This window comes from Alternaria infectoria (assembly GCF_024043175.1).
Source record: "Alternaria infectoria strain BMP 0036 chromosome Unknown scaffold_4, whole genome shotgun sequence".
NCBI lineage: Eukaryota > Fungi > Ascomycota > Dothideomycetes > Pleosporales > Pleosporaceae > Alternaria > Alternaria infectoria.
In genome coordinates this window covers 1,577,106-1,603,056 of record NW_026250693.1, presented here as the reverse complement: position 1 = coordinate 1,603,056, position 25,951 = coordinate 1,577,106, and the positions used below count along the sequence as shown (strand labels likewise).

The 25,951-nt window shown below is 42.9% G+C and overlaps 7 protein-coding genes across 7 annotated transcripts; 4 read left to right on the top strand and 3 right to left on the bottom strand.

Annotated features, from left to right (window-relative positions):
- Positions 1 to 270: 270 nt before the first annotated feature.
- On the bottom strand, positions 271 to 1,170 carry J4E92_003531 (uncharacterized protein; the record flags this gene model as incomplete). Its single annotated transcript, XM_051494928.1, has 2 exons — positions 271 to 488; positions 543 to 1,170. The coding sequence occupies 2 exons, from the start codon at positions 1,168 to 1,170 to the stop codon at positions 271 to 273; spliced, it is 846 nt and encodes a 281-aa protein (XP_051355221.1).
- Positions 1,171 to 2,336: 1,166 nt separating this feature from the next.
- Positions 2,337 to 5,392, top strand: J4E92_003530 (uncharacterized protein; the record flags this gene model as incomplete). Its single annotated transcript, XM_051494927.1, has 2 exons — positions 2,337 to 2,456; positions 2,543 to 5,392. 2 exons carry the CDS (start codon positions 2,337 to 2,339, stop codon positions 5,390 to 5,392), a joined length of 2,970 nt encoding a protein of 989 aa, XP_051355220.1.
- A 3,238-nt stretch (positions 5,393 to 8,630) lies between these two features.
- On the bottom strand, positions 8,631 to 9,266 carry J4E92_003529 (uncharacterized protein; the record flags this gene model as incomplete). The annotated part of the gene is made up of 2 exons (XM_051494926.1): positions 8,631 to 8,955; positions 9,112 to 9,266. The coding sequence occupies 2 exons, from the start codon at positions 9,264 to 9,266 to the stop codon at positions 8,631 to 8,633; spliced, it is 480 nt and encodes a 159-aa protein (XP_051355219.1).
- A 292-nt stretch (positions 9,267 to 9,558) lies between these two features.
- On the top strand, positions 9,559 to 10,002 carry J4E92_003528 (uncharacterized protein; the record flags this gene model as incomplete). Its single annotated transcript, XM_051494925.1, has 3 exons — positions 9,559 to 9,641; positions 9,751 to 9,857; positions 9,911 to 10,002. The coding sequence occupies 3 exons, from the start codon at positions 9,559 to 9,561 to the stop codon at positions 10,000 to 10,002; spliced, it is 282 nt and encodes a 93-aa protein (XP_051355218.1).
- Positions 10,003 to 10,324: 322 nt separating this feature from the next.
- Positions 10,325 to 10,742, top strand: J4E92_003527 (uncharacterized protein; the record flags this gene model as incomplete). Its single annotated transcript, XM_051494924.1, has 2 exons — positions 10,325 to 10,405; positions 10,467 to 10,742. 2 exons carry the CDS (start codon positions 10,325 to 10,327, stop codon positions 10,740 to 10,742), a joined length of 357 nt encoding a protein of 118 aa, XP_051355217.1.
- Positions 10,743 to 11,123: 381 nt separating this feature from the next.
- J4E92_003526 (uncharacterized protein) lies at positions 11,124 to 11,873 on the top strand (the record flags this gene model as incomplete). The annotated part of the gene is made up of 1 exon (XM_051494923.1): positions 11,124 to 11,873. One exon carries the CDS (start codon positions 11,124 to 11,126, stop codon positions 11,871 to 11,873), a length of 750 nt encoding a protein of 249 aa, XP_051355216.1.
- A 2,053-nt stretch (positions 11,874 to 13,926) lies between these two features.
- On the bottom strand, positions 13,927 to 16,376 carry J4E92_003525 (uncharacterized protein; the record flags this gene model as incomplete). Its single annotated transcript, XM_051494922.1, has 2 exons — positions 13,927 to 15,731; positions 16,196 to 16,376. The coding sequence occupies 2 exons, from the start codon at positions 16,374 to 16,376 to the stop codon at positions 13,927 to 13,929; spliced, it is 1,986 nt and encodes a 661-aa protein (XP_051355215.1).
- Positions 16,377 to 25,951: the final 9,575 nt, after the last annotated feature.

Sequence of the window (25,951 nt, the reverse complement as noted above, 5' to 3'; positions counted from 1 at the left end):
TCACGATGGGAACAGAGCTGATCTGGAGTTGGATGGGGCGAACAAGGCGCAGTCGTCCATGTATCGTTAACCAGCTGTTAAGCTCTTTCGAGTTGATGTGCTAGCTGATTACGAGGTAGCAGTTGTGTTGGGTATGTACGACTGGGGAGGTGATGAATGCTCATACGCAAGTCCATCTGACGTCATCCATCATAACATTCTTGATGCTTTATCCTCTTGGTCGTTCCTCTCTCGTACTTTTGTCAATTCCGCGACCTTTGACTACGTTGTCTACTCGGTCTTTGGCTTGTCACCCTGTTCATCTTTTTTGACAGCTTCCAAGAATGCTAGGGCTGCGGTACCGCAGGTTCCTGTCACACTTGAGCCTACAGCAATCGCCTGGACGATCGCAAGTCCATATCCTCCCATCGCGGCACTGGTGAGGATGGCGAACGCGCTACCCGCAGCGATGGGAGCGACGCCTGCCTGGAATGCAGAGGCCATGGAGCCTATTTCATATGTTAGAAGTCAGTTCAGGGATATGATGAGTGGTTGATACGTACCGGGAGCGATACCGATCGGTGTGAATCCGATAAAGCCCAGCATGGCTGGTGTGACAGCAAGAGCGATGGGGCCCGAAGCAATGCAAGCCAACAAGGTGGAGAACTGTTTAGGGTTGGCGAGAATCCATACTTTGAGCCTCTCGCTGAATCCCGCAAGATCCTCCTTGGTAAATGCAATGTTCGGGATTGCGGCCTGACCAATGTCATGGAGGATGTCGCCGCTGCTTAACTTGTCCCAGAAATCACCCGCTGTAGTGCCAAGCTGCTTTGCCATGTCCTCGCCAAACTGTGCGATGAACTTCCAGTCGTAATCCTCCTTGATGTATCCGTCTGGGAGTTGCGGTAGGGACTGTAGACCTTGTTTGCCGCTGTTGTAAGCGGCTCGGGCGAGTTCCATAGCATGCTTCGAGGCACTGCCGGCGATTGGAGCAGCGTGCTTGCCGGCCTCTTTACTGAGCTTCTCTAGATGGGTTTTGGCGTCTGAGGCGACTGGGCCAGCACGCTTTGCTACCTCTTGGCCGAAAGCGCTACCGTGTGTCCATGCCTTGTCTGCAGCAGATGCTACATGTCGCACCGCCTCTGGTCCGTAGGTGTCGGCGAGTCTTCGCGCGTCTTCAAGCAATCCCATCTTGTCGGAGATTGTGATTTGATTTGTGTTTGTGGTGTCGCGCACAGTGTTCTCAGTGTTGCTGAGTGATAGGGATCATTGTTTACACTAGCGTGGGACAGGTAAATGCGGAGGTGCTGCTGTGTGACACCACGACATGCGGGGTCCTCGCATGGAGGCCATTACCGACGAGAAGACAGCCTCAATAACTCGTATCAGTCGCAGAGGTCAGAAGTTGTAGTAGCCACAAGCTGTATACGGAAGACTCTTTGCACAACATTAATGAACCTTGGAAGTAGTCACAGAACGACAGTGCACTACTCGCATAAAAGAAGAACCAAGAACGATACCTTGCACACTACGTATCCACAAGGCTAAGTCGTACGACAATTCTGGTGAGTGTATGGTCCATTCAATCTCCCATTGGCCAAGTTGGACATCGATCGTTATGAAACATTGGGGTGAATCGTGCCCGATGAGGCATGAACGATGCCTGGTAAATGTTGTTGGAGGTTAGCGACTGTGGCTCTGTCTTGCTGGCGCAACGACGAAAGCCAACTCAAGGCCAGAGAGCTCTTTCGGACCACTGCTGCCGTAGATATAGAGCACCGTTGTATACAACATGGAATGCAGTTGCTCGTGGAGGCGATAAGATTAGAGACGCGGAAATGACCGACCCGGGTCCACGTTCTAGAAGCTTGGCACGGGCCCGTTGAACAGGACTTGGAACCTGGAGGCGAGCGGACCGATATAGCGTCATAGACAACGGCCTTTAGACGACGGCGTGGAGAGTGCAAACGGGCTGTGAGTGTTTGATTGATGTGCGCGCGTCGTGTAGGCGCAGTGGCGCGCTGCTAACAGGAATGTGAGTGCCTGGCGTGAGAGGTGCAGGTGATGCAGGGCCACTTAAGCGGGGCGATAGGCTGGACGTCATCCGCGGATTCGTCTGATCGGCCTGGATGATGTGCGGGACAGGGACCGGCAGCGGCCTCGCACCAACCATCGAGACGTGCGCGCCTGTCAGAGCAGGGATGGCTGCCATGTTTGACGTGCATGTGTGCAGCCTGTGTCGCGCCCAGCCTGCTGAGCTTTGTTGACGTCCCCTTATCCCCTTATAATGTCCGCCGCCGGTATGCCTCGCCTGCCTGCTGCAGGCCGCCACGATGCTGCGACGACTGCACCACGACATGGTTGACGAGAATGCCGGAAAGCTGCTGCGGAAGGACAGCAAGAGGCAACGCGTCCTCAAGTTCTTCAGGGCTTTCAAGCAGAAGCAAACACAGCGCCAGGGTGAAGTCGCTGTACCTGTATGTCACCTGCTCCTTCTCTGTGGTGTTATCGTCACGATACTCGCACGATGATCAAGAAGCTGATAGCAAACTTCCCGACAAAGGCACCGCCCAAGCACGATAACACTGCCCCGCAATCAGCCCCTCCACAAACACTCGATGTGATACCTCAAGAGGAACCGAGTGCCGCAGTCGATCATGAGAGCATGGCGCCCGTAGAAGAACTGGAGCCAGATTGCGTACCTACACCGCCGCAAGAAACCAAGGAGGACAAGTTGGAGACTCTTGGTGAGGGCCAGCTTCGTACGCTCTTCGCTGGGGCCCCGCAGTTTGGCATCGCAAAGACAGGCAGTCGCTCCATACCGACCGTCACTCATCCTTGGAACGCCGATGCTGTGCTCAAGGAAGCTACCGATACAGTTCCACTTGCCGAACCCGCCTTCTCAGCCGCGACCCTACACGAACAATCATCCAAGACCCGACAGCTACCCGAGACTTCGAAACAGTACAATGGTTATCAGGTGGACGTGGTGGAGATGCCGAGCATGGTCAGTGCCCAGGGTATCGAGCCGGGGACTGTTGGCTTCTCGCATTTCCTCGAGTTACCAAGGTCTGACACGCTGGCCAGTGAGCTGGACCAGTCTCAGTCAAGTCAAGACTCCGCTGAGTCGGTCAGGAATAAGGAAGTCATGCAGGCAACTCCTGAGCGACTGGGTATCCGTCCGGTGGACTTGAACTTGATATACGACCGCTTGGCTGAGTTCCAGGACATGTACGAGGCATTCCAAGACAGCCCCGAGCCCATGACAATCCTCAACAACCAAAGCTCTGGAGATCTGTACGCGAATCTATTCACCAAGTTCCTTACCCCTCCGGGCTACGACGACTCTACCGCAGACCCTACAGGCTTGCAGACACAAATCGTGGCCCTACTCAGGGTCTTGGGACTGAAGGGTGTCTGGTACGACTTCAGCCTTGTCGAATGGAGGATAAGGCTTGGCCAAATACTGTGGAGTGAACCCGAGCCAGCCTCAGAACACGACCACCAAACTCTATGGACCGAGCGGGAGATACTGCTACTGCAGATCACCTTGGCCTGCGAGTTGCTGCTTCGATTGGATGCCTTCACGAATGCAGATGCGACCGACGCTGAGATCCGACTTCGGATTGACGCAAAGGATATCGAAGGGTTTCTCAAGATCAAGACGAGGAAGGTTGACTGGGATTTGGTGCTCGCACGGAGATTCCTCGACAACGTCGTCATTATGAGAGGCAACGATGCGCCAGTCTCACCCAAACCCAAACTACGTGGACTACTGTCATTGCTAAGCCAAGGCGCTCACGCCCAGATACCGCAGTCAGACCTCATCATACTTCCACAGCATCAAGCGAGGCAGCTATCCGGGCTTCTTTACTTTGCGAAGACGCTACAATGGCCTAGCCTTGACGTGGTCTCGGCGGACTTAGCTCGGAAGCTTGGAGAGCAAGACAAGATCGAGGAACCCACACCATCATCACCCAGCGGAAGGTTGCTCGACATGGCCACCCCTTCCGGTATCAGTGTCTACGGTACGCCACTGCAAACACCCCTCGCTTCCGGTCAACAGCTGGACAGCTACTTCGGTCATATCGGGAAGCCCGCTCTGAATCGCAACAATTCTCGTGCCTTACGCATGCCACTTTCTCCCGTGTCGACCATCTCGGAAAACGATGCCACGTTCAGCTACAATATCGGAGGGTGGCTGAGTCGGTCTTATCTGACTGGTCTTGTGCTCCCCGGAGAAGCCATGTCACATTTCCTCGTGTCGACCTTGCTTGAGAACGACAGCAACGCTATTGCCAACCTGGGAGAATCAGCAAACTTGTACGGCGGATTCACCTTTGGCGACAGAACCTTTTGGAGCAAAGCTTCTGTTGTTGGGCGTATTCTAGCGTGTGCCAAAGGCTCCACAGAGTGTATGGGCTGGATCTCATGTCCAAAGCTACCCGACAGCCCTGCCGACCGTTGGTACTCGATTCACAGCGAACTTCTTCCGCACGAGAACCGGTTGCGACCAAGAGACGGTTCTGACACAGTCGCCGAAGAGTCAGCTATCGCGCCAGTCGATTCTCTAGCTTCATTGAGGTCCGAGGACTTTGTTCTCCCCCAGGATCCTGATTCGTACCTGGCTTCCTCTTTGGTCTTCTCGCAGTGGGAACTGGTCCCAATCAACACGGACCTCATCGATGGCGACAGCTTGACAGGACCGCCAACCGAAAGTGACATTCATGCTCCGTCGATGACGTTTGTCACCAGAGGAGATGCAGTGAGCCACACCATCACGTTGACATACGATGTTCAATTTGTCACATCTTTCCCCTGCACTACAGCTGCGTCTGCGCCTCCCTCGTTCACGCATCGCCCTAAGGTTCTGAGGCGCTCTGGCACTGGAACAATTTCGAGATCCTCTTCAAAACACAGCGTAACTCTTTCACGCCGCAACAGCCATGGCTTTGAGCCGCTCCTATCGCATCCACCGGATGCCTCAGACATCGCGCCAAAGCGGATGTACGAAGCATCTACCGGACCAGAAGTCGAGACGCTTGCGACTAGCAGTAAGCCCATGAACGCGCATCCTCTACACCAGTCGTACTCGTACAAGATCGTGCCAGTCACCGATGTTCTGGACCCTAGCTTCTTACTGCCGTTCGAGCTTCACACGTCCAAGTCTACAGAGCGCCTACTTGATCTGTCGCGGAGCAACGACAGCGATACAGCGGAGACAATCAAGAATAACAAGAAGGCTGTGTTGGTACTAGATGCCAGGGCTTCGTCTGATCTTCAGTTGCTCGCACGAGCCTGGTGTGCGGAAAAGGGCCTTCATGCGATCGTGAGTCGTGTAGGAAGGACTTGTTTGGCTTGCTCCATTCGCGAGGCCAGAGGTTTAGGCATCCACATTGTGATCAGAGTCTAGGCTGCCGCGTGACTACTTGGTCACTTACGCCAGCACTGCAGTTTTTGCTACATTTCTCAAATTGTCACATCGTCTTCCAGACTAGGAGTTGGGGGTTTGGTTTTGCTACAGGCCATTATTGCGGGCGCGCATACAAGATACCCACATTGTGAATGAATACTACTGTTACTCTGCATTGAGCATGTCCCATGATCCGTTGCCACGTCCTTTACTTGTTTGAGAATCGCGTGAGACAGAAATACTGTGTACCCACTATCTACGCGCGTTTGCAATCAGCCACCGCATTCACTCCGAGACCGCATATCTCGTATTTCGATGACAACTGTGCGATTGCAGAGGCTGTGTTTTCCTACCCTGAGTTCCATTAGCAAGATCGGCGGCGCTCACAGCCACGTGCTGCTAGCCGAGGGGGGCGGGCTGTGTGTCTGTGGGTGGCCTGGCGTGCCTGATCTCACGCGAAGCGCGTTTGAACTTTCGCGGATCGAAAATCAAAAACTTCGAACACCGCTCACCAAGGCTCTTATCACTTTGGAATCTATATCTACGACGTGTCAATTATCACGATCTTACTTTGTTTCTGCTGTCGACAAAATACATCATCATCGACCCTGACTTACAAGCTCACCTGGTCTCTCTTCTTACATCATCCTTCCTTCCTCCTTCGTTCAGCACCGACCCTCTACCACCAAAACTCACCCAGCAGTCGCCACTCTCTCCCCCGCATCCACGATGAATTACGCCCCGATGAACCCAGAGACGGAGGAGTTCACACCTGCGCACGACGAGCCGAAAGATTGCTGCACACGATGCATCCAGCGGATCGATTGCACGCTGGCAGGCCCTTGGTGCATCGAATCGATTATTGCGTGTTTTGCGAGTATGTCAAGTTGTTTGGGCGATGCGTGTAGTAATTGCGGAGACTGCTGTGGTGAATGCTGTGCTGGGTGTTGCAAAGCGTTCACCTGACGCGGAAACATGGAAAGAGAGGAGAAAGAGGAGGACCCCTCAGACGTTTGCGGTATTTATCAATCAACAAGCCCGCTGTTTTTGGGGTATCGTGAGTGGTTCGTTAGGGGTCTATGGGTCATCGCAGGACCAAAATATGACGAACCGAAACCTGGCAAAGCGCACATGTAAAAGAGGTGGATGACTGAGAAAAAGGTGGGAGTGTGCCTGGAGAGCTTCGCACGCTGCTCGAACGCGATTACCTTGGATGCATGTCAACACGCCGACAAGACAGAAAGCACTCGCCATTGCGACTCCCACAGCGCGAAGCACGTGCAAAATGCCATGCTGATGGTCTTTGACCTTCAAAGTGGCATCTGCTATACTCTTTCACCACAACTTTCCGCTCATCAACCATCGCCTCTATCGCTACAGCACTATCGCTATCGTCTGTTGGCATCGGGGCCCATCGACAACGTCATCAAAGGTATGCAGAGCATGACCTGATTCTGGACTATTCTAATGTGATGCAGCAGTCATTTCATCTCATCCTCACCACCGGCATCCAGTCATTGGAGGCAGCACTTGAAGTATTCGCGCCTTGCTTTTTCTTCGCAAAAATACCCACAGCACTTGCCCCTACCTTTCCAGACACATAGCATAGAGACTACGGGTCAATCGACATCCCAATCATGCCTGGGAACGCAGGTCGGCGAGCTCGCCATATGCGCGGCTGTGGTAGATTCTACATAGACCGTAGGATATGTCCTAATTGTGGAGCGACGGTATACCAGTTCTCCAGACACGCAGTTCAGACTTGTAGGACTTGTGAATACAACTTTATCTGGAGAAGTGAACCAGAAGTCGCACCAGCGCAACCTCCTGCTCCACGTCCTCTTGGTCAGTCTAGCTCAACTTTAACGTGCCGTATTGGAGCTGATTGAAAATAGGCCGCGGGCTCGTACGGGTGCTGAGCAATATAGAAGATGGCGATGAATTCGACAATTCAGATGACGAAAGCCTAAGACCTAGGAACAGTATCACGACTGATGAGGGTTCTTTCAAAAATCGCTCGAGTTCGAAGACCGAATGCAGAGACGACAGCGTCGTCAGTCTACTCAAAAACTGGGCACCATACACCTCCGAATCAGGCCAGGCAGACGATACACAATGGCCCGCAGCTCCTCCAGTCAGCCTTGACTCGCTCAGCACAGTCCTCAATTCTCGACAGGAACCCTTCATCCCACCTCCACGATCCCGCATACACGTTCCAAGCAGATTCCGAAGGTACACTAACCGCATCCGAAGGGAACCCGTGGCACCTAGTCCGTCCGTGGTGACCGCCGATGCTATCAAGAGAGTACCTCGTATGGTCATGGTCAGACAAGCCTTTTGTCTCAATTTCATGCTCGAGGCACTGGGACGCGATCCACCAAGACATGGAGGATCTCTCAGACACCCGTCTCCTGTGATCGAGCCGCGTGATCCTGACGGTGTGGTTTTGCAACACTGCGCTGATCTTCACCATGCTCTTTTACCGCTCGAGGGGTGGGAGAGAGATGGAGTGGTCGGGGAGATTAGAGCTGCTGAAGAGGGAGATGTTGAACGAGACCTAGAGATGGAACTACTCAGCATCTTCAGCCCCGACGCGCTGTTCGAAGTCAGCGATGCCGATGAAGTTGCTCTCCTACAGCCCGAACAGTCCGGTGTCGATGACAGCAATGAGGATGGGGAGGTTACGCGTTGCGGTGAGGAAAAATCTCTCCGCGATCTCATGCGGGAATTTTCTTGCTACACGTTCGTGCGTAATCTGGGTGCTGGGCTGAAGAACAAGGTACGCAAGTGGAGGAGATAAGATGGGATGCAACAACAGCTCTAGGCTGGACATGTGCGTTTGCGCGCTGGTGGCATTCGGTCTGTCGGAAACATGTACTTCGAAAACGCGTTGGAAACTAGTGACGTCGACTCTGAGAAAGAGCATGCTCCTGACCCGACATGTCTATCGCTCAGTGGAGAGTCATGGTTAGCATGCAAGACAGACCATAGAGCTATAAAAAAATCTGAACACGCGAAACTTTCGAGTGCTGAAGGATTCTGACCGTTCTTTGTTTGCTACTTAAAGCAAAGGAATCATTGTCATAATGACACGCTGGTGCATATGCTCCAACATGATTCCGTAGTAGATATACACCCAGCTCGTTCAATCCTCCCATCTGCCCGCACCCAACGCCTAGCTTTCCAGCCGGGGAATCCACTTTCCAACCTCTCAACCCTATCTTCACCCAGTCGTAATTTACTTCAGAGCCTTCTCAGCCTTCTTCTCCGCCTTCTCAGCAGTGTGCTTAACATCCAGCATCTCGCCCTTGGCCTGGCCCTCGGTGTTCTCCAGACTCTTGTTGTACATGTAAATGCGACCGACCTGTGTGGCACCGACGCAGAAGACGAGGAAGTTAACACCAGCCAGCGCGACGTTCTTGGGGCGGATGACGAAGCACCAGCGTGTCCAGATGGCGCCTGTGCACATGAGGGCGAAGTTCTGGGTGAAGGAGAGGGATTCGGCGGGGCGGGAGAAGTCGGAGGCGCCGGCGAGGACCATGCCCCATTTCATTACTGGGGCCCTGCTGGAGTGTTAGCATTTGTGCGATGGCTTGGGTGGTGTGTGGTGGTTTTTGGAGGTAGGTGTTTGCTGCTGCGGCTGCGGATGCGCTTCGGAGAGTGCGGGGAGCTGGCAGCGCATTGCGGGTGGGCATGGAGGTGGTGTCGAGGCAGCGTACCAGAAGTGGACTGTCTTGGGACCAATGGGGCTGTTCCAGAACTTCTGGAAGCCAGCGGGCTCAGCGCCCGCCGTGGAAGCATGTCGGCGGGCATTTGCGCGTTGGAAGAAGGGTCGGAAGGAGCTGAAGATGCGGGAGCCGGGGCGGAACGACATGATGGCGAGCTGTGTCCTGGACTCTCGGGGTCGGCGATTCGAGTGGGAGCAGGAATTGGGGCGTCGAGAGCGAGGTCGAGGCCTTGGCGAGTGTCGTGTGCGAGAGCCGTCGCGATGTCGGGCTCAAGCATGAGATGATAAATCCGGGACTATCGATCGGGGTGCTCCGACTGCTCTAGCCCCGTTTGGGTAAGGCGTGCGTCTGGCAGCTTGACGAACATTGAATGTCGCTGCCGGCCCAGTGACGACAGACCCCGATTGATACCCCCGCACACCAGTACCGGTCCCTACCATGGCGTCAAAAGCATTCGCAAACGGCCTCAAGGAGCTGAGGTTCCTGTTCTGCCAGACCAGCGAGCACAGCGCCGCGACAAGGTATGCGACAACCGAGTGAAGGAGCGCAACCCAACGCGCACGCCATTGCACAAGAGCAGGATAGACAGGACAGGCAGGATAGAGCGAACCGCGCTGACCGACTGGACAGGAATTTCCTCATGCGAAGCTACCCCGCCATGAAGAAGGCCAACCCATCCATCCCCATCATGATCCGCGAAGCCAGCAACACCCAGCCCACCGTATATGCGCGATTCGGTGCGTCACACTCACCACGGACATACGAGAGCGATGCTAATCATTTGGGGTAGACTTCGGAAAGGAGCGGAAGCTGTCATTGAAGGGCCTGGACGACAAGGCTATTGAACAACAAGTCACAGAGCTGGTGCAGAAGGGCGCATGAATACATACTGGGAAGGAGGACGAGTGAAGAAGACAAGAGTCGTAGGTGAAGACGAATAGGCATACGAATAGCTCAAGAGAGCACAGCATAATAGCTCTGTATAGCCCGAATTGACCGTCTTCGAGCGTCCATTTCTCTTTCACCTCGACTTCTAATTCCTCATTCACCATCACCATCCCATCTTTTGCGTAGCATATAAACTGCTCAACCGCCTCCCATCTTCCTATTTCCTCAGCCGCCAGAACCTCTTTGCAGAACACATCTCCTCCACATCTCACAAACAATCTGCAAAACAGCACCGAGACTACTACATACACTAACGATGTCTCACCAGACCAACCTCCCAGGTCACCATGACGCCGACATCGCCGCCGCCGAGGTGGATATCCTCGTCGTGAGCGACGTGAGTACCTCCCGGCCCCTCTATAATTTTTAGATCAACACTGACAAAGTTACTTGTATAGCACCCTGCCCTCGCAACCGGCCGCGCGGCCGAAGAACTCAAGCGCATCGAGGCGCAGTACCGGCACGTTGTCGAGCTGCTGGTTCAAGAAAAGTCGGCTGCGGCCGCCCGGATCGAAGATCTGGAGACCACCAACGCCGCCCTGCTGAAAATCCTCGGCAAGAAAATGGCGGATGAGGTGAACGGCATCTTTGTGCAGACGCACATTGTGCCTGCCAAGAGGGTCGTGCTTCGGCCTGGAGAGGAACTCTGGTCTGGCATCTTCAAAGATGTTTGAAGATGGGTTGGGTGGTTTGGTACTATTCTGATGCCCCGTCTTGTTTCCTCTTCCCCTTTCCCGATTTTGTTTCTTTGTTTTTTTGTAGATAGATATTGACCTTCTGGCATCAAATTCCATCGCGTGGTGTGCCGCATATCATGTCTTCTTGGTATGTGTACAGTGGTGTCTTCGTGATTTTGTGATTTTGACATTGTGAATGCAATATGTTCTACATGCTTCTATATAAAACTATAACTCTAAGTACCGCATACATCTTCCAGAGTAGCAGCAACAGGCTCAATCCTAGAGCCATTGTAGCCCTCCTAGTATCGCTTGTTCAGTGTCTTGCGTCGCAGAAATCCCTCGACGCACATCACGCCCACCCGAGACCCTAGCATCATGTCCGCCTCAGTAGCATGTAAGCCTCAACAAGCCGGCTTCTTCAGCCGGTTTCGTCGCACCGACTCTGTCATGGGCTCACCGAAAGGCTCTGCTACGCCTTCCCTGGCGCCCTCTCTCGCATCCTTGAGTCAGGACAACGACAACCTGGCTGCGACCAACACTCGCCTGCAAAACCGCAACCGAGAGTTGATGCAGCAGTCTGAACTCAACCAACTGCTTTTCCAGCAAACCTCTGAAGAGCTCACGGCGAAGGAGAGAGAATTTGTGGAGCTGAAAGAGAGGTTTCGCGACAATGCTGAAGCTACGAATGAGACTATCCAGGCTCTTGGAGAGCAGCTTCAGACTCTAACCGAGCAACTGGCAGAATTGCAGGACAAGTCTACTGCGCCTGAAGTCCAGCTAGTCGATCAGCTAGACGAATCAGAAGACACCGCTACCGATCGTCATGCTCAACTAGCTGATTTCTCAGAGCAGCAACACCAGCTCTCCTTGGAAGCTGCTCATGTGCAGTCCCCGACCCAAGAAGACGTCGATGACTTGATCTGGGCTAAGCTCCAAGACAAGAATAAGACTATCCACTTCCTGCGTTGTCGGCAGGCTAAGTCTGATAAGCGCATCCAGAAGCTGCGGGAGCGTTTGGAGGTTGAGCAGAGTGTGGGGAGGGACTGGGTTGAGACGATTATGATGGTTAATATGAAGGTTAGGGCAAGGGCGAAGGCGGGGGATGATGCTGATGCTGTGGTGTAGATGTAGATGTAGGTGGCACGGCTTAATGGTATGGTGTGGTGATTGGCATATGATGATCGGGCTAGACGGTATTTACATAATGCACTGTACATTTCTCGCATCGCTTCAGAGCTGTTCTTCGTCCAAATCCTCACCTATTAGTTCTTCGTTATTCGTGCTCTTCTCTCTACCTCCTCTCAACGCTAGCAGCTTCTATCAAAGCCCCGCTTGTCCATGCTGCAACATCCGTAGCACACTTCACAGTAACACCCTCGACGTCAGTCCGCTGCGCCTCCTGTTCACTTCCCAATAAGATGACTCCGAGGTGTCACGTAAGGCGAAAGACGCCACCAATGTATCGCGTAGTCACATGATCCGTCATGTACTGCTGTTGGGTCAATCCCTGTTCCGTGCTGGGCGCCACCAATAATGCTCCTCAGGCACATCACATACAAAAGCCTGTGTCGCTGTTGAGTCGGCCGAAAAATACGATAGCGTGGTCGACTAGGTTGATGCCTGTTGGTGTTGGTGTTTCGTGGGACACGCAGTGGGCTGTCAGGCGCCTGTCTTTGTTGTGTCATCACCCGCCTTTGGTCTCCGAGACTCCGAAACTGAATGTACCTGCATATATGGCTAATGCCGAGATGTATGTTGCCGCCGTCTTTGTGCTCATTCGGCTCTTTTGCCGAGCAGGTGCGCAGATGATCTGCATGCTGCAGGGCATTCCGAACGAAGTAAGAATTGACGACGGGTACTGTATCCACGGAAGATTATTTGCCTCGTTTGCCTTGTATGAATGGTTTCAATAACCTGGCCATGACGCGTGTGCCTTAGGTGGCAGTGTAACTGGATCGGTTGAGCTGGCTTGCTTGGTTGGGGTGCTAAGACCCTTGTTTGATGTGGGAATGTTTTGTGGCGAGATACAATCGGAGGCCACTGATCTGTGTGTTCAGGGAAAGTATCTCGAATTGCGATAGCGTCATGCGGTATCTTCAGTCCGCTCTTCCGTCATACCTACTGTCTGGCGCTTGGTCGTCGCGGCAGTCAAGCGAGAATACCGAAAGCATCCAACGTTACATCGGCCGAGCTGTACCTTGTTTGCGCAACGACCCAATACTCGACCCTGGCGGCGCATGCCTGGTCAGCATGATCACGGGATCATGGTAGCTCTGTTGCTCATGTAGACGCCCGCTGAGCATCGGACGGCTGCAGCTTACTAGCTTCCTTGGGTGGAGGACTGACATGGATGACGACGACTTGGAATGCAAGCCACAGACGGAACCTTGCGGTAGGATGTGATAAGTCGCATAATCGACGTACTGAACCAACTCTAGTTGCATTAGATGTGTCTGCAAATTCTATCATCGGTCTTCCAAGCATGGATCATGCGTTCTGTAGCACCTCTGCGCTGTAAGGCGGTTGGCTGCTCTGACAGCAGGCACTACAGTCTGTGGCTGCTATCTGACAGCCCGTGTATTCATGACTATAGTACTGTAGCCTATAACGACGTGCCTTAATTTCGAAAAGTTTATCAACATGCAAGCCACCTCGAGGGGAATACGTAGTGTATGTCGTGCGCGCACGTTGATACTGGCCGCCCGGGTGACGCATGTGCGATGGTTTGAGCGCACAAGACCGGTGAACTCAATTGGGCCGTTTTGAAACGAAGTACAGTCGTTGATATCTGAGAGTTGGTGGACTGACTTCTTATCGCCAAATGGACGGCTCAGTGTGATGCGAATGAAGGTCCATTGGAGTAAGGTCGATATGTATTACGGCAAAAAGCTGGAAGCATTGAGTTTCTTGACGCCGTGCTGGAGCGTCAGATACGAGTCCTCCGATTGGGCTTTTTGGTCCGAGATTGAATGCCGCTTGAGCCTGATTCTGGACATTGTTGAGCGATATGGCTAGTTTCGCACCCTGTACCTCGCAACGCCAACTCCAAAAACAGGCATTACGAAGCAAACCCAACCTTGAAATGCGAACAATAAGTTTCCGAAGAGAGAACAACATATGTAAGATCTGTTGGAATGGCTGGTGAATGCAGAAACATGATTGGAGGCCTGGTTGTGGTTCAACCGAGGAGGACCTCCCATTCCCACTCTTTCATGACACTCAACCAATGCAAGCGGCTTTTGACTGTTACTCCCGAATTCTGGGAGTCTGTGGTACCAGACGGTATCGGCATCTCGTACGGTGTTTCTCGTGAACCGAAGTCGCGATCGGCGTCGTAATTATCGGGATAGGCGTCGTTCTCGCAAATAATGGATGCGTCTGATGAGAAGCTGTCGCTGCGCAAGTGCTCCATATTCATGGTTGTACGCTCAAGCGCATGATTGTCGCGTCGGTTCCAGACTTCTTTCGTGACTTCCAAACATCGCTCTATGATCCCCAATTTCATTCTGGTAGACATCAGAGACCAGCGATCTTTGACCCATTCCCGATTATCCGGCTCAGTCATCTCACAGCCAGCAGCCATCAGAGGGTAGATGTGCACGATGATCGAGCGTGAGCGTGGATGAACGGTGGCCAAGGCGCACAGTACTTTGTTTGCGAGCACGCCGGGTGGCTGGGAAGGAACCTCAGGTACGGCTTGGTGAAGATAGAGCAGTGTTGCGTATTGATAAGCGATCGCAGTCTTGATAGCATCTTGCGGACTTGTTGTCTCATCTTCTGGTTCTTCAATGTGAGAAGGCGGGGTCCATTCCTCGAGTTGAGATTTCAATTGCACTGCTTGCGATATGATGATGGGTCCGTTGCTATCGGATCTCCGCACTTTCCTCACCAGATTGGCGACCCGACCAATGATGGGGAAGAGCGTGTGCGCGCAGCCCATCAACGGGTCAAGAGTAGAGTCGGTGTCTCCAGCAGCATATATGCTTTCTCTCACATTGTCGACATCGTATGCGTCGTCTTCATCAGCAGAAGTTAGGCGAGCAAGAACGTCCATGTAAATCCAAGTGTTGCAAAGAAACTTCAGCCGAGCCCATTCTTCGCCTTGCTTTGGCATGAGACGATGGTTCATGAGTGCTTGATTGATCAAGATCTTAGCTCCTTTGATGTGGTTGATGCCGGTACTGATATGCTGGTCCCAAGATTCGGCAAAGGCCAGAACAAGTGTAGTCGATATAGCTGCGTCGACACGCATGTTTTGAAGTCCAGCAGCCAATGCATGTACGGCGCTCCGCATATGATCTATACCCTGTATGCGCAAAGTAGGCATATCTCTTGCCTGATGGAAGGAGGTCATCGATGCGATGGCATGATAGAGTGCGGGACAATCCCTCGTTAGAGGCCAGATGAGAGTCCGCCATGGGTTCTCTGTAGGCCCGTCCTTCAATGACAGTACACCGCACGTGTCCCTATGATAACGCCGTGTGAGTGACTCCGTCGATGTCATAGACAACTGCAACTGGGCCGGGATCTTGAAGTCGGGAGAATCTGAGGAAGAGCCTGATGAGCTTGGTGTCGCGGGCGATGGTAGCCACATCACGCAAGCTGCAGACTCATCAATTTTATCGCGTACAACTTCTTCATCGACATCGTTATCCAATGGCGCTGGCGGCGTCATACCAGAGGGCTGATAGAAAGCTTCATGCTGAGACACAAAGGAAGAGTACTCCTCCGGTGGCACATTTAGATCTGTTCCTGGGAGTAGGAGGTCTACTATTCGGGGAGATTGGCCTGACGAAAGGCTTGAGTCTGTAATCGTATTGGTCCGTGCAGTAGTCGTACTTTCGGCTCCAATAATGCCAAATGGCTCGAAAAGACCTGGCGCATATGACTCCACTGGTGATATTGACTGAGAGATGATGAATGGCGATGTCGTTGGGACAGTGAACAAGTTTCCCATAGGTGCCAAGGGAGGATGTGGAAAGGCTGCTTGTATGGGCGGACCATGCGTGAGAGGGTATGAGTGTTGGTGCGGCGAATAGTATACCCCAGGGTGGGGCGGGTTCCCGAAGGTGCATTGGTACTCCTGGAGACCGTACTGTCCCTGGAATTGCGAAGACACAGCTGTTGGCGTTTGGAGGGTCGGGCCTAAGCCTGTCAGATGCGTATCAGTATGGTTGTGTCAAGACTAACCTTGACGTGGATTGATGGGCGCTTTGCTCGTAGTGTTCAACTCGTCGTAGTGCTTCCATTTGTAATCTTTGGCGTAACCGCCGCATGTTATTGCACGTCTCTCGCATTGCTTGCATGAAGGATGTCTTTCGTCACATTTCAAGCGCTTCGCCTTGCAGGAAACGCATCCTATACACAAGTCAGTATGGTCTCAGGTGGAAACAGGTCGAGTTACGCTTATCATGTGAGCGATAAGAGTTGACGCAGGGGAAGCATACCATTACGGCTCTTAGACTGCTTCCTCTTGGTGACGCCAGAGGTATCGGAAGCTTTGGTTGCCTTCTTCTTCTCGGAAGATGATGCAGATGACACCTGCTTAGCGGGCTTGACGTCGATCGGAGCAGTCTCGGATGATCTCAGCACGGATGAGGATGACGAAACAGTGATAGCCTCAGCCATCTGCCGCGGAAGGTGCGAGCGTTCGGTCGCTGGGCGAACTTGTCGGCGGCCCGAGATATCATATGCAAAACAACAATTGACTAGCTACGCAGAAGCGAGAAGAATCACTGGAGGTTTAGTAGATAAGTAGAATTAGGCGCTAAAGGGTAAAGTTGCAAATACAAACCTGCGTAGCTAAAATCTAGAAGCTAACTTAACTTTAGGTTAGCGTCTCTATATAAGTACTAGAGTTAAAAAGCTTATTAAAAATAAAGTTTATAAATATATACTTTTTTTTATAATATATAGTACTAAAGTAGGTTTAGAAGTACTATATATAAAAGTAAAGTTATAGTAATAGTATATAAAGAAAAGTAAGTATTAATAGGCTTTTCTTTTTATATATTTAGAGAAAGTAAGTACTCTTTAGCTTTCTTTTATTAAGTATAAATACCTACATAATATATATTATTATATATAGAATTTCTTAGAGCTATAAATAAAATAAAAGTTAGTAGACTTACTAAGAATTATACTATAGACTTTAGAAATACTAAGTATTAAGCCTTAAATAATACTTAATATATTAGTTTTTATTCTCTTTATATATTAACTATATAACTTCTATTATACTATAGCTATTATACTTTTTAAGTATACTAATAGCTATAGTTTTAACTTAACTATAAAAATAATACTTTAAAAGTAAATATTAAAAGGCTATTATAACCTTAGAAGATATAAAAGAAGGTTTATAGACTTACGCTATACTAGGTATATAACTACTTTAGTCTTTATAGTATAGTTACTACGCGTATACTTTTATCTAGTATAGTATAAACTATAAATATTAATACTATTTTCTTAGTATTTCTAAAAGCTACTATAAAAAAGTATAAAAAACCTTATATATATAAAAGAGAGTAAACTCTACTATAAAGCCTTTAAGGTATTAAAGTATAATACTACTAATATTTAGAGTAGCAAAGATTAGAACTACTAAGAAATAGGTATAAAGTATCTAAAATTATAATAGCTATTTAGCGTAGACTAAGAAGAGTATATATACTAGATAGTAACTATAGTATAAAATCTACTAAGGTATTATAGTAATAAAGTAGAAAATAAGAAGATTATAAAAGCTATATATTTCTATACATTCTATTTAGAATAATTAAAAGAAACTAGATCTTAAAAAGAAATAGGCTATATATAAGGCTACTATAGATTAGCTATAGTAGTACTTTAAATCTTTATATATTTAGTTAGAGAATATTAGATTTTATATAGATAAAGTTATAAATATCTAAGCGTAGATACTAGAAGAACTAAAGACTTAGAATAAAGAGCTAAGTAGATATTAGAAAGAAGAAAAAGAAGAGCTAAGCATGCTAAAGAGATAGAATAAAAGAAAAGTAGTAGTAAAAGAAAAAGAATAAGAAAATAGAGCTCTACTTATATAACTTTATTCTTTATATTATATTTAGCTTAGTAGATATAAAAAGTTACTTAGAAAGAATAAGATTTTAATTAAGAAATTTAAAAATATACGTTCTTACTCTTACTTCTAGAGTTTAGCTTAGTCTATCTAGTATTATACTTAGTACGTAGAGTAGCTACCTAAATATAGCTTTTAGGCTCTTCTAGTGTACGCTTTTACTACTATAGCTTATTACGCTTTTTTTAGCTTTTTAGAGGCGTAATCTTAGTAGAGATAAAAGTTTAGAGCTTAATATTCTTATTACTACATTTATAGTCTAATTAATATTTACTATATAGAATATAGAATAAAACTTATTCTCTATATATATATCTTAACTATTATTCTTCTTTCTAAAGTTACTAGTATAAGACTAAGATTATCTAAAAGATATTAAGCGTATTCTAATAGCTATTTATAATAATATTTTTAGTCTTAATAAGGTATTTACTCTAAATAGCTATTTTTTATATAGACTTTTTCTTTCTATAACTTAAGAGATACGTAAAATAGTAGTAAAGTAAGAAGTATTATAATTATTATACTTATAAGTGTAAAGCCTTCTACTAGATATAAAGCTAAGTTTAGAAAGTAAAGTAGTTAGTATAGAGTAAAAAAGAGGCTAAAGAAAAAAGAGTAAAGCTTATAAAGTATAAGGTTTTAAAATAAAAGGTAGTAAGTAGGTAGTAAAATATAATATATAAAATAAAAATTAGAAGCTAACTTTACGCTACTTAAGATAGCTACTAAAAAAATAAAAGAGAAAGCTTATAAATTTAGAAGTTATAGCTAAAAGTAAAGATATTATAATAAACTTTAACGTAGAGAAGAAGAATATAATTAGAATTAATAAGCTTTAAAATAAAAGACTAGAGAAAAGACTAAAGAGAACTTATAAATTCTAGCTAGCCTACTAGTTACTATAAAGTAGTAGTACTTTAGAACTAGGTAGAATTTCTATAGTAAGTAAAAAAGTAGATAACTAGTTAGTATATAGTACTATAGAATAAGATCTTATAATAAATAAAGCTATAATAGTAAAATCTAGATATTATAAAAGTAGTTAAAGTAGTAGATTAGATAAACTTTAAATATCTAGTATAGACTATATTTATATACTATACAACTACTTTTACGTTTACTTACACTTCTTTTATACTTACTATATATAACTAGAATTTAGTTCTAGTATTACGTATTAGCTATAGATATATTATTATAATAATATAAACTTATAAAGATAGGTAGTAGTGCGCTTTTCTTTATTATTAAAAGTTATTATAGACTAGCCTTAAAGTGTAGCTATAATAAGCGTTAGTAAAGATATTATATTTCTTAGAGAAAGAGCTTATAGTAAGCTTTACTCTATATACTAAGCTAAGGCTTAGATAAAGTCTAAGCCTATTATATACTCTCTATAGTACTTATAAAATTCTACGTAATTTTCTATTATAAGCTAAAAAATACTCTATATAAGACTAATACGTAAAAATAAAGCTAAGTATTCTTAACTATAATAGTAGAAGTAAAGTACTACGCAACTCTTATAGCTTAAAAGTAGTAATAATAGAACGTAAAAAATAGTCTCTATAATAAGTTCTTTACGTAAATACTCTAAGAGTAGAATAAGTGCGTAATAACGCTACTATAGCTAGTACTAGAAAACTTTATAATTTATAGCGTACGCGCTATAGTAGTTATATATATAAATTATAGTAGTAGAGCGTATAGCTAGCGCGCCTATATTACTAAAACACTATTAGCTAAGTAGGTTTATATAGAAATCTTTCTAGGCTATATATAATAATACGCTACTATATATATATTACTATAACATACTTATATAACCTCTACTACGCTACTCTATCTATATCTTTACTACTCTAATTATACTCTATATTAGCGCTGCACTATTACTATAGTATACTTAATAGCACTTAATAGTAGCTATAGCTTAGTTTTAAGTAAGTAGCCTTCTAGGCGCCTTTTAGGTAATTCTCTTAGTAACTTTATACTAGGCTATAAAGCTAATAGTAGAATTATATATAAGAGATAGGCTATTAATAGATTTAAAGTAGATAGTAATAGTAATAAAAAGAATCTTATTCTAGTAGAGATAGATCTTAATATACTATATCTCTCTTATATTAAGTTTACTAAGAATTATAAAACTATTTAGTGCTACCTATATAGTAGAGGTAAGTTTTAGGTCTAGAAGTTTACTATTATAGTACTACTAATATACTATTTAGAGATTACTTATTAAACCTACTTACGTAAGAAGCTATACTATAAGTGTATTAATAACTTTCTTACTACTAATAAAGAGCTTTAAGTCTTTCTCTATTACTAGTTTAAACTAGTATATTATAGTATTAATAATAATAACTTTTATATTATAATAGCTAGTATAATTAGCGCTAGCGTAAAGCTAAGAAGAGGCTAGAGAGCTATTTTTACGTCTGCCTTTAACTACTTAGCTAAAGCGTTCTTTAAGCTTCTTAAGATAGTTTAGGTCTAAAGCCTTATTATAACTCTAGTATCTTTCTACGCTGCTAAGCGTTATAATAACTAAAGTAGTAGTAGTATAGAAGTTTAGCTAGCTCTATTAATACTTTCTTATAGTTATAGTAGTAATACTATAGCTTTAGTTAATACTATTACGTATAATATAAGTAAGATAATAGTATAAATATTAGTAGTTTAGTAGGCCTAGAGTAATGCTATTACTAACCTCTTTAATATTATAGTAAGTGCTATTATAGTAAACTTCTAGCTTTACTTACTAACTTAAACTTTACTAGACTACTAGCACTACTAGCTAGTAGCGCCTTCTAGAGGCTACTTTTCTATTTTTATCTAGGTTCTATAGCTATTACTATTTACGCTCTCTATATTACTACTTCTACTTATATACTCTACTACGCTATAACTATTTTTAAGACTACTATATAGGTAGTAGCTCTAGTTTATACTATAGCTTACGCTAAAGTTACTATAAATATTACTATAGCTATTCTAGTTCTTTTATACGCTATCTCTATAATAGTATATATAGTAGCTATTATAGTTACTCTAAGTTTAGGTTTTATTTACTATTTTCTTTAGAGAGGCGCTGCTAACGTAACTAGCTAGGCCTATTATAGTAGTATTAGAAAACTTAGTTAGAGCTAGATTCTTAGTAAGTAGAGCTATAAAGTTCTTACTTATAGAATATAGCGTAATCTTAGATTATAACTCTAGAATTTAGTCTAGTACTATTTTATTCTTATACTAGTTTTTAGTGTAAACTTTAGTTTACTTCTCTATTCTCTATTATAGATAAAGTCTAGCGCTTTTATAGTGCTAGTAATAAAGAAAGCTTTTCTCTTTAAACTTACGTTACGCTATTATAATATTATATACTTCTATACTTTACTTTAAACTATACTAGCACTGCTATATTTAGAAAATTCTCTAAAGAATACTATAATAGATTAGCGTAGCTAACTTATTTTACTAGTACTTAATATTTACTATAACTCTACGCGCTCTTAGCTTATAGAATTTCTTCTACTTTAAATTTCTATAGCGCTAGATTAGTTTCTTCTAATTCTAAGGTAGGCTCTAGCTAGAAATTAGCCTATACCTAGCTAAAAAGTAGGTCTTTAGTAGCCTTTTCTACTAAATCTATATAAATAGTTTTATAAAAGTTACTAAAGAGGTCTAATATAACTATAAGTAATATAAGTATAATAACTACTATATACTTAACCTATAGCTAGTTAAGTTTACTACTTAGTCTATTTATCTTAATATTACGTATTAAGAACTAAATCTTATTACTAGATTAGAAATATTCTGTAGAATATTAGCTATAATTAGTTACTTTCTACTAGCACTACTACTAAAATATAATAGCTATCTACGCTAACTTAGCTTTACTACGTAGATATTCTAAAAACTTTATAGCAGAGCTACTTAGAGAAGTATCTATTTTACTAGAAATTAGTATCTTTTATAATAAGTCTACTATATAGCTATTTAGAAGTAGGTTTAGACTTATACTTATAACTAAAAAGTCTCTATTATTTAGCGCTAATTAATACGTAGAGAAATAAGTAGGCTAGTTAGTCTACTTAAAGTTTACTATTATATAAAGTACTACCTAAACTTTCTAGTTTACGCGCTCTATTCTACTATTAGTCTAGAGATAATACGTAGTAGATAGAAGCTAGTTAATATCTATAAGTTAGTAGAGAGTTTTCTAAAAGCTACCTAACTAGTTAGAACCTTAGTCTATAATAATAGTAGTTAGAAAACTATAGAAACGCTACTAGGTATTATAAAAAACGCGCGCGCAATACTCTATAGCTATTAATATTATAGCCTCTAACTATATAAACTTTAATAGTTAGTTTATTATTACTAATAAGTACTATAGTAAGTTAGAAAACTTCTAAAAGAGCTTAGTTATAAAATCTATAAAAATCTACGTCTAATATTACGTAGTAACTAGTATTAGCTATAGAAGATCTTAATATTTCTTTCTTAAGACGTATACGCTATAGTAGTAGTAGTTATAGACGTATTATGCTATATTAGCTAATATACTATTTTAATAATAGTTATAGCGTAGTAGCTAGAATATAGTATTCTTTCTAAAGTACTCTACTAGACTTTCTTTATACGTACGCTAAATAACTATAGTAGTTAAAAGCTTCTATAATAGTAGCTATATAACACTACGCTAGAAAAGTATACTATACGCACTTACTATATAGTTACTAACCTACTAGTTAGTACGCGCCTTAGTAGAGAACTTCTAGAATTTATCTAGCGTAGCTTATAGTTTAGGTATATAACTATAGTTCTATATAATAGCTTTATTTTATAACTATTATATATATATATCTATAAAGAGAAGACGCTCTTTAGACTAATATATATTACTAGTATATTCTAATAATATAAGCACTATAATATTAATAGAGCGTATAACTACTACTTTATTAGAGCTTTTCTAGAGCTAATTCTATAGGTATTAGTTTAGTATATTAGACTACGCGTAGAGGTATTTAGGCCTAAACTTAAGACTATAGTAGAATTAAGATAGTAACTCTATCTATTTACTTTAGTACTTACTAAGTTTACATAAGTCTATAAAGTACTCTAAGTTCTTATAGTCTATAAATACTATAAATAGATAAAAAACACTCTATAGCTTACTACTCTAGGCCTTTAGATACTATACTACTATAAGAAGCTTTTTATTATAAATAGTATAGTTCTACTACTCTACTATTAGAGTAGTAGAGTAGTACGCTATAAAGTAAAGAATACTATTAATATACTATAATAGGTACTTACTAAAAGCTACTTCTAAGTAGTTATATTTAACTATAGTATTCTAGAATAAGTTTTACTAGACTAATATTAGCTCTATAATAAAGTATACCTTAAGACGCTTAAACGCTTTATACTTAGTAGAACTCTACTTAAATAGAATATTTTAACTAGTAAGGTAATATAAAGATACTACTACCTTAGAGAATCTCTTAATAAAGTTCTAGTAAAAGTTTATAAACTTTAGAAAACTCTAAATACTTATTATAGTATGTAGAAACTTTTAATTCTAGACTACTTTTAGTTTATTAAAGTTTAGATAGATTACCTTCTCTATCTAAACTATATAGCTAAGGTAGCACACCTTCTTTATTATAAATACGCTTTTCTCTAGGTCTAAATTTAGACTAGCAGCTTAAAGTAGTAAAAGTACTTAGTGTATCTTTACTATATAATTAGTACGTAATCTATCTATAAATATTAGTATATTATCTAAATATATAGTTAAGTATTACTCTAAAGTCTTAGAGAGCGTACTATTAATATATTATTAAAAGGTAGTAGAGGCGCTAGTTAGTCTAAATAAGTAGATAAGCTACTTAAAGAGACTAAAATAGATATAGAACGCTATTAGATACTTATTCTCTTTAGCTACGTAAAGCTTATAGAATATAGCCTATATATTAATCTTTATAAACTACTACACTTATAATATTATACGTAGAGTTTTCTTAATTAGTAGAAGTAGATAGTAGTTAGACTAAGTAGTTTTATTTAATAAGTAGTAATCTATATAGAAGCGCTACCTACCTAACGCCTTCTTAACTAGAAGTATAGATACGTCTATAGTAAAGAAGCTAGTATAGATCTAGCTTTTATCTATAAGCTCTATAAGCTACTACTATAGCTCTAATAGTTAATTACGTAATATAGAGTAAAAAGAGCTCTAAAAAGGTATAGATAAGCTTCTATTAGGCTACCTAGCTAACTTAATATAATAGTTTATAGCGCCTTTATAAGAGAGTAACTCTAAAGTCTTAGATTTATTAAAAAGATTCTAAAAGTCTACTAGCTTACTAGAGAGCTCTATTATAATAGGCTTCTTAAATAGCATAGAAGTAAGTATAATAGAGTATAGTGTATTAATAGTAAGAGTAAGTTTATAAAAGTTTATTATTTATAATACTTACACTACGCCTTTATTATTCTTTATATTTTGTGTAAACGTAAATACTATAGATACTACTATAAACCTAAGCTCTAGAAAAGATAAACGCGTAGTAGTTTTCTTTATAATTATACCTTCTACTACTCTAATATAAAGTTTACTCTAGAGTATATTAAAAATAATACTTTTATAGCGTATCTATAGTTTTTCTAAAATAATATTATAGATAAGTTCTAGAATAATATAAGCTACTAGCTATAATATCTAACTATCTAGATTATACGTTATAGCTATAAGTCTAGAAATATTAGTTCTCTCTAAGAACTCTGCAGCCTAGTAAAGAGTTTAAAAAGAAATTATAATATAATTAGCTTATAGCTATAAGGCTACTACCTTACTAATAGTACTATAGTACTTATACTCTAAGTCTACTAGAGCCTATACTACTTTAACGCTATCTAGTAGTAGTAGAATAAGAAATAGGCTTTTATTTATAAACTACTAGATTTTATAGATATTATTAGTAAGAAGGTTACTTATAGACTTCTCTACTAAGTTAGCGCTTACTTATCTTTAGTCTAGACTTAGACTAGAAGCTACTAGTTTTCTAAAATACTATATCTCTCTTCTATTATAGTATATCTAATCTCTACTACCTATAGCATAGTTACGTTAGTGTAGCTTTAGTAAAGATACCTCTACTTACTATAGTAAGTATAGGCCTCTAAAGCACGCTTAGCGTTAAAAATATTCTAAAGAATCTAGTTAGCGTAGACACTACTTACGCTATACTTTATAGAGGTACTAGAAGTCTTTATAGCGTCTATATTTACTATCTAGATATTACTATTATAGTTATAAGCTAGAGGCGCTAAGAGTGTAAAGTTATAATATAAACTTTCTACCTTAGTAGTTTTAATATCTACTATAATAGCTTTATACTTCTAGATAGCGCTATTAAAATCTAAACACTAAACGTCTTAGTTAAGAGTAACTACCTATATACGCTTATTAAGCGCCTAGCGTAGCTTAGTAAGCTTTTAGTTACTACTCTAGCTAAGTCTATCTATCTACGTAAGAAGCTAGCTAAAGTAAATAAAAAAGTTAGTAAAGCTTTACTTTTTACTTTAACGTAAGTAATCTAACTATACCTAGATGTACTCTTAGAAGTGCTAGTTACTATAATAGAACTTAAGATACTCTAGAAAGGTAATAAAGTTCTAATAGTTTTATTTACTAAGCTTATAGAATAGAGTAACTTTGCACTATACTATAATTAAAAGAGACTACTAAATATAAATAAACTAGGCCTTTATATTTCTAATAAACTTCTAGTCTATATCTAATCTATATTCTATTATAATACGCTATAAATAAAAGTATATTCTATTACTAGTAAATAACTTCTCTAGAGGTAAGGCTTTATAGCAGAAGGTAAAAGCTACTATAGTAGTAGAAGAACTTAGAAGTAGTAGTACTATAGCTACTAAGAAAGATAGTATAGATACTAATAAAGTTATAGTTATAGTAATAGATAGTAATGTTATAAAGCTAGGCGTAGAGCGTATTAAGGTAATAAAGTTACGTAGTTTCTTATTCTAGAAGTATAACGTTACTATTATA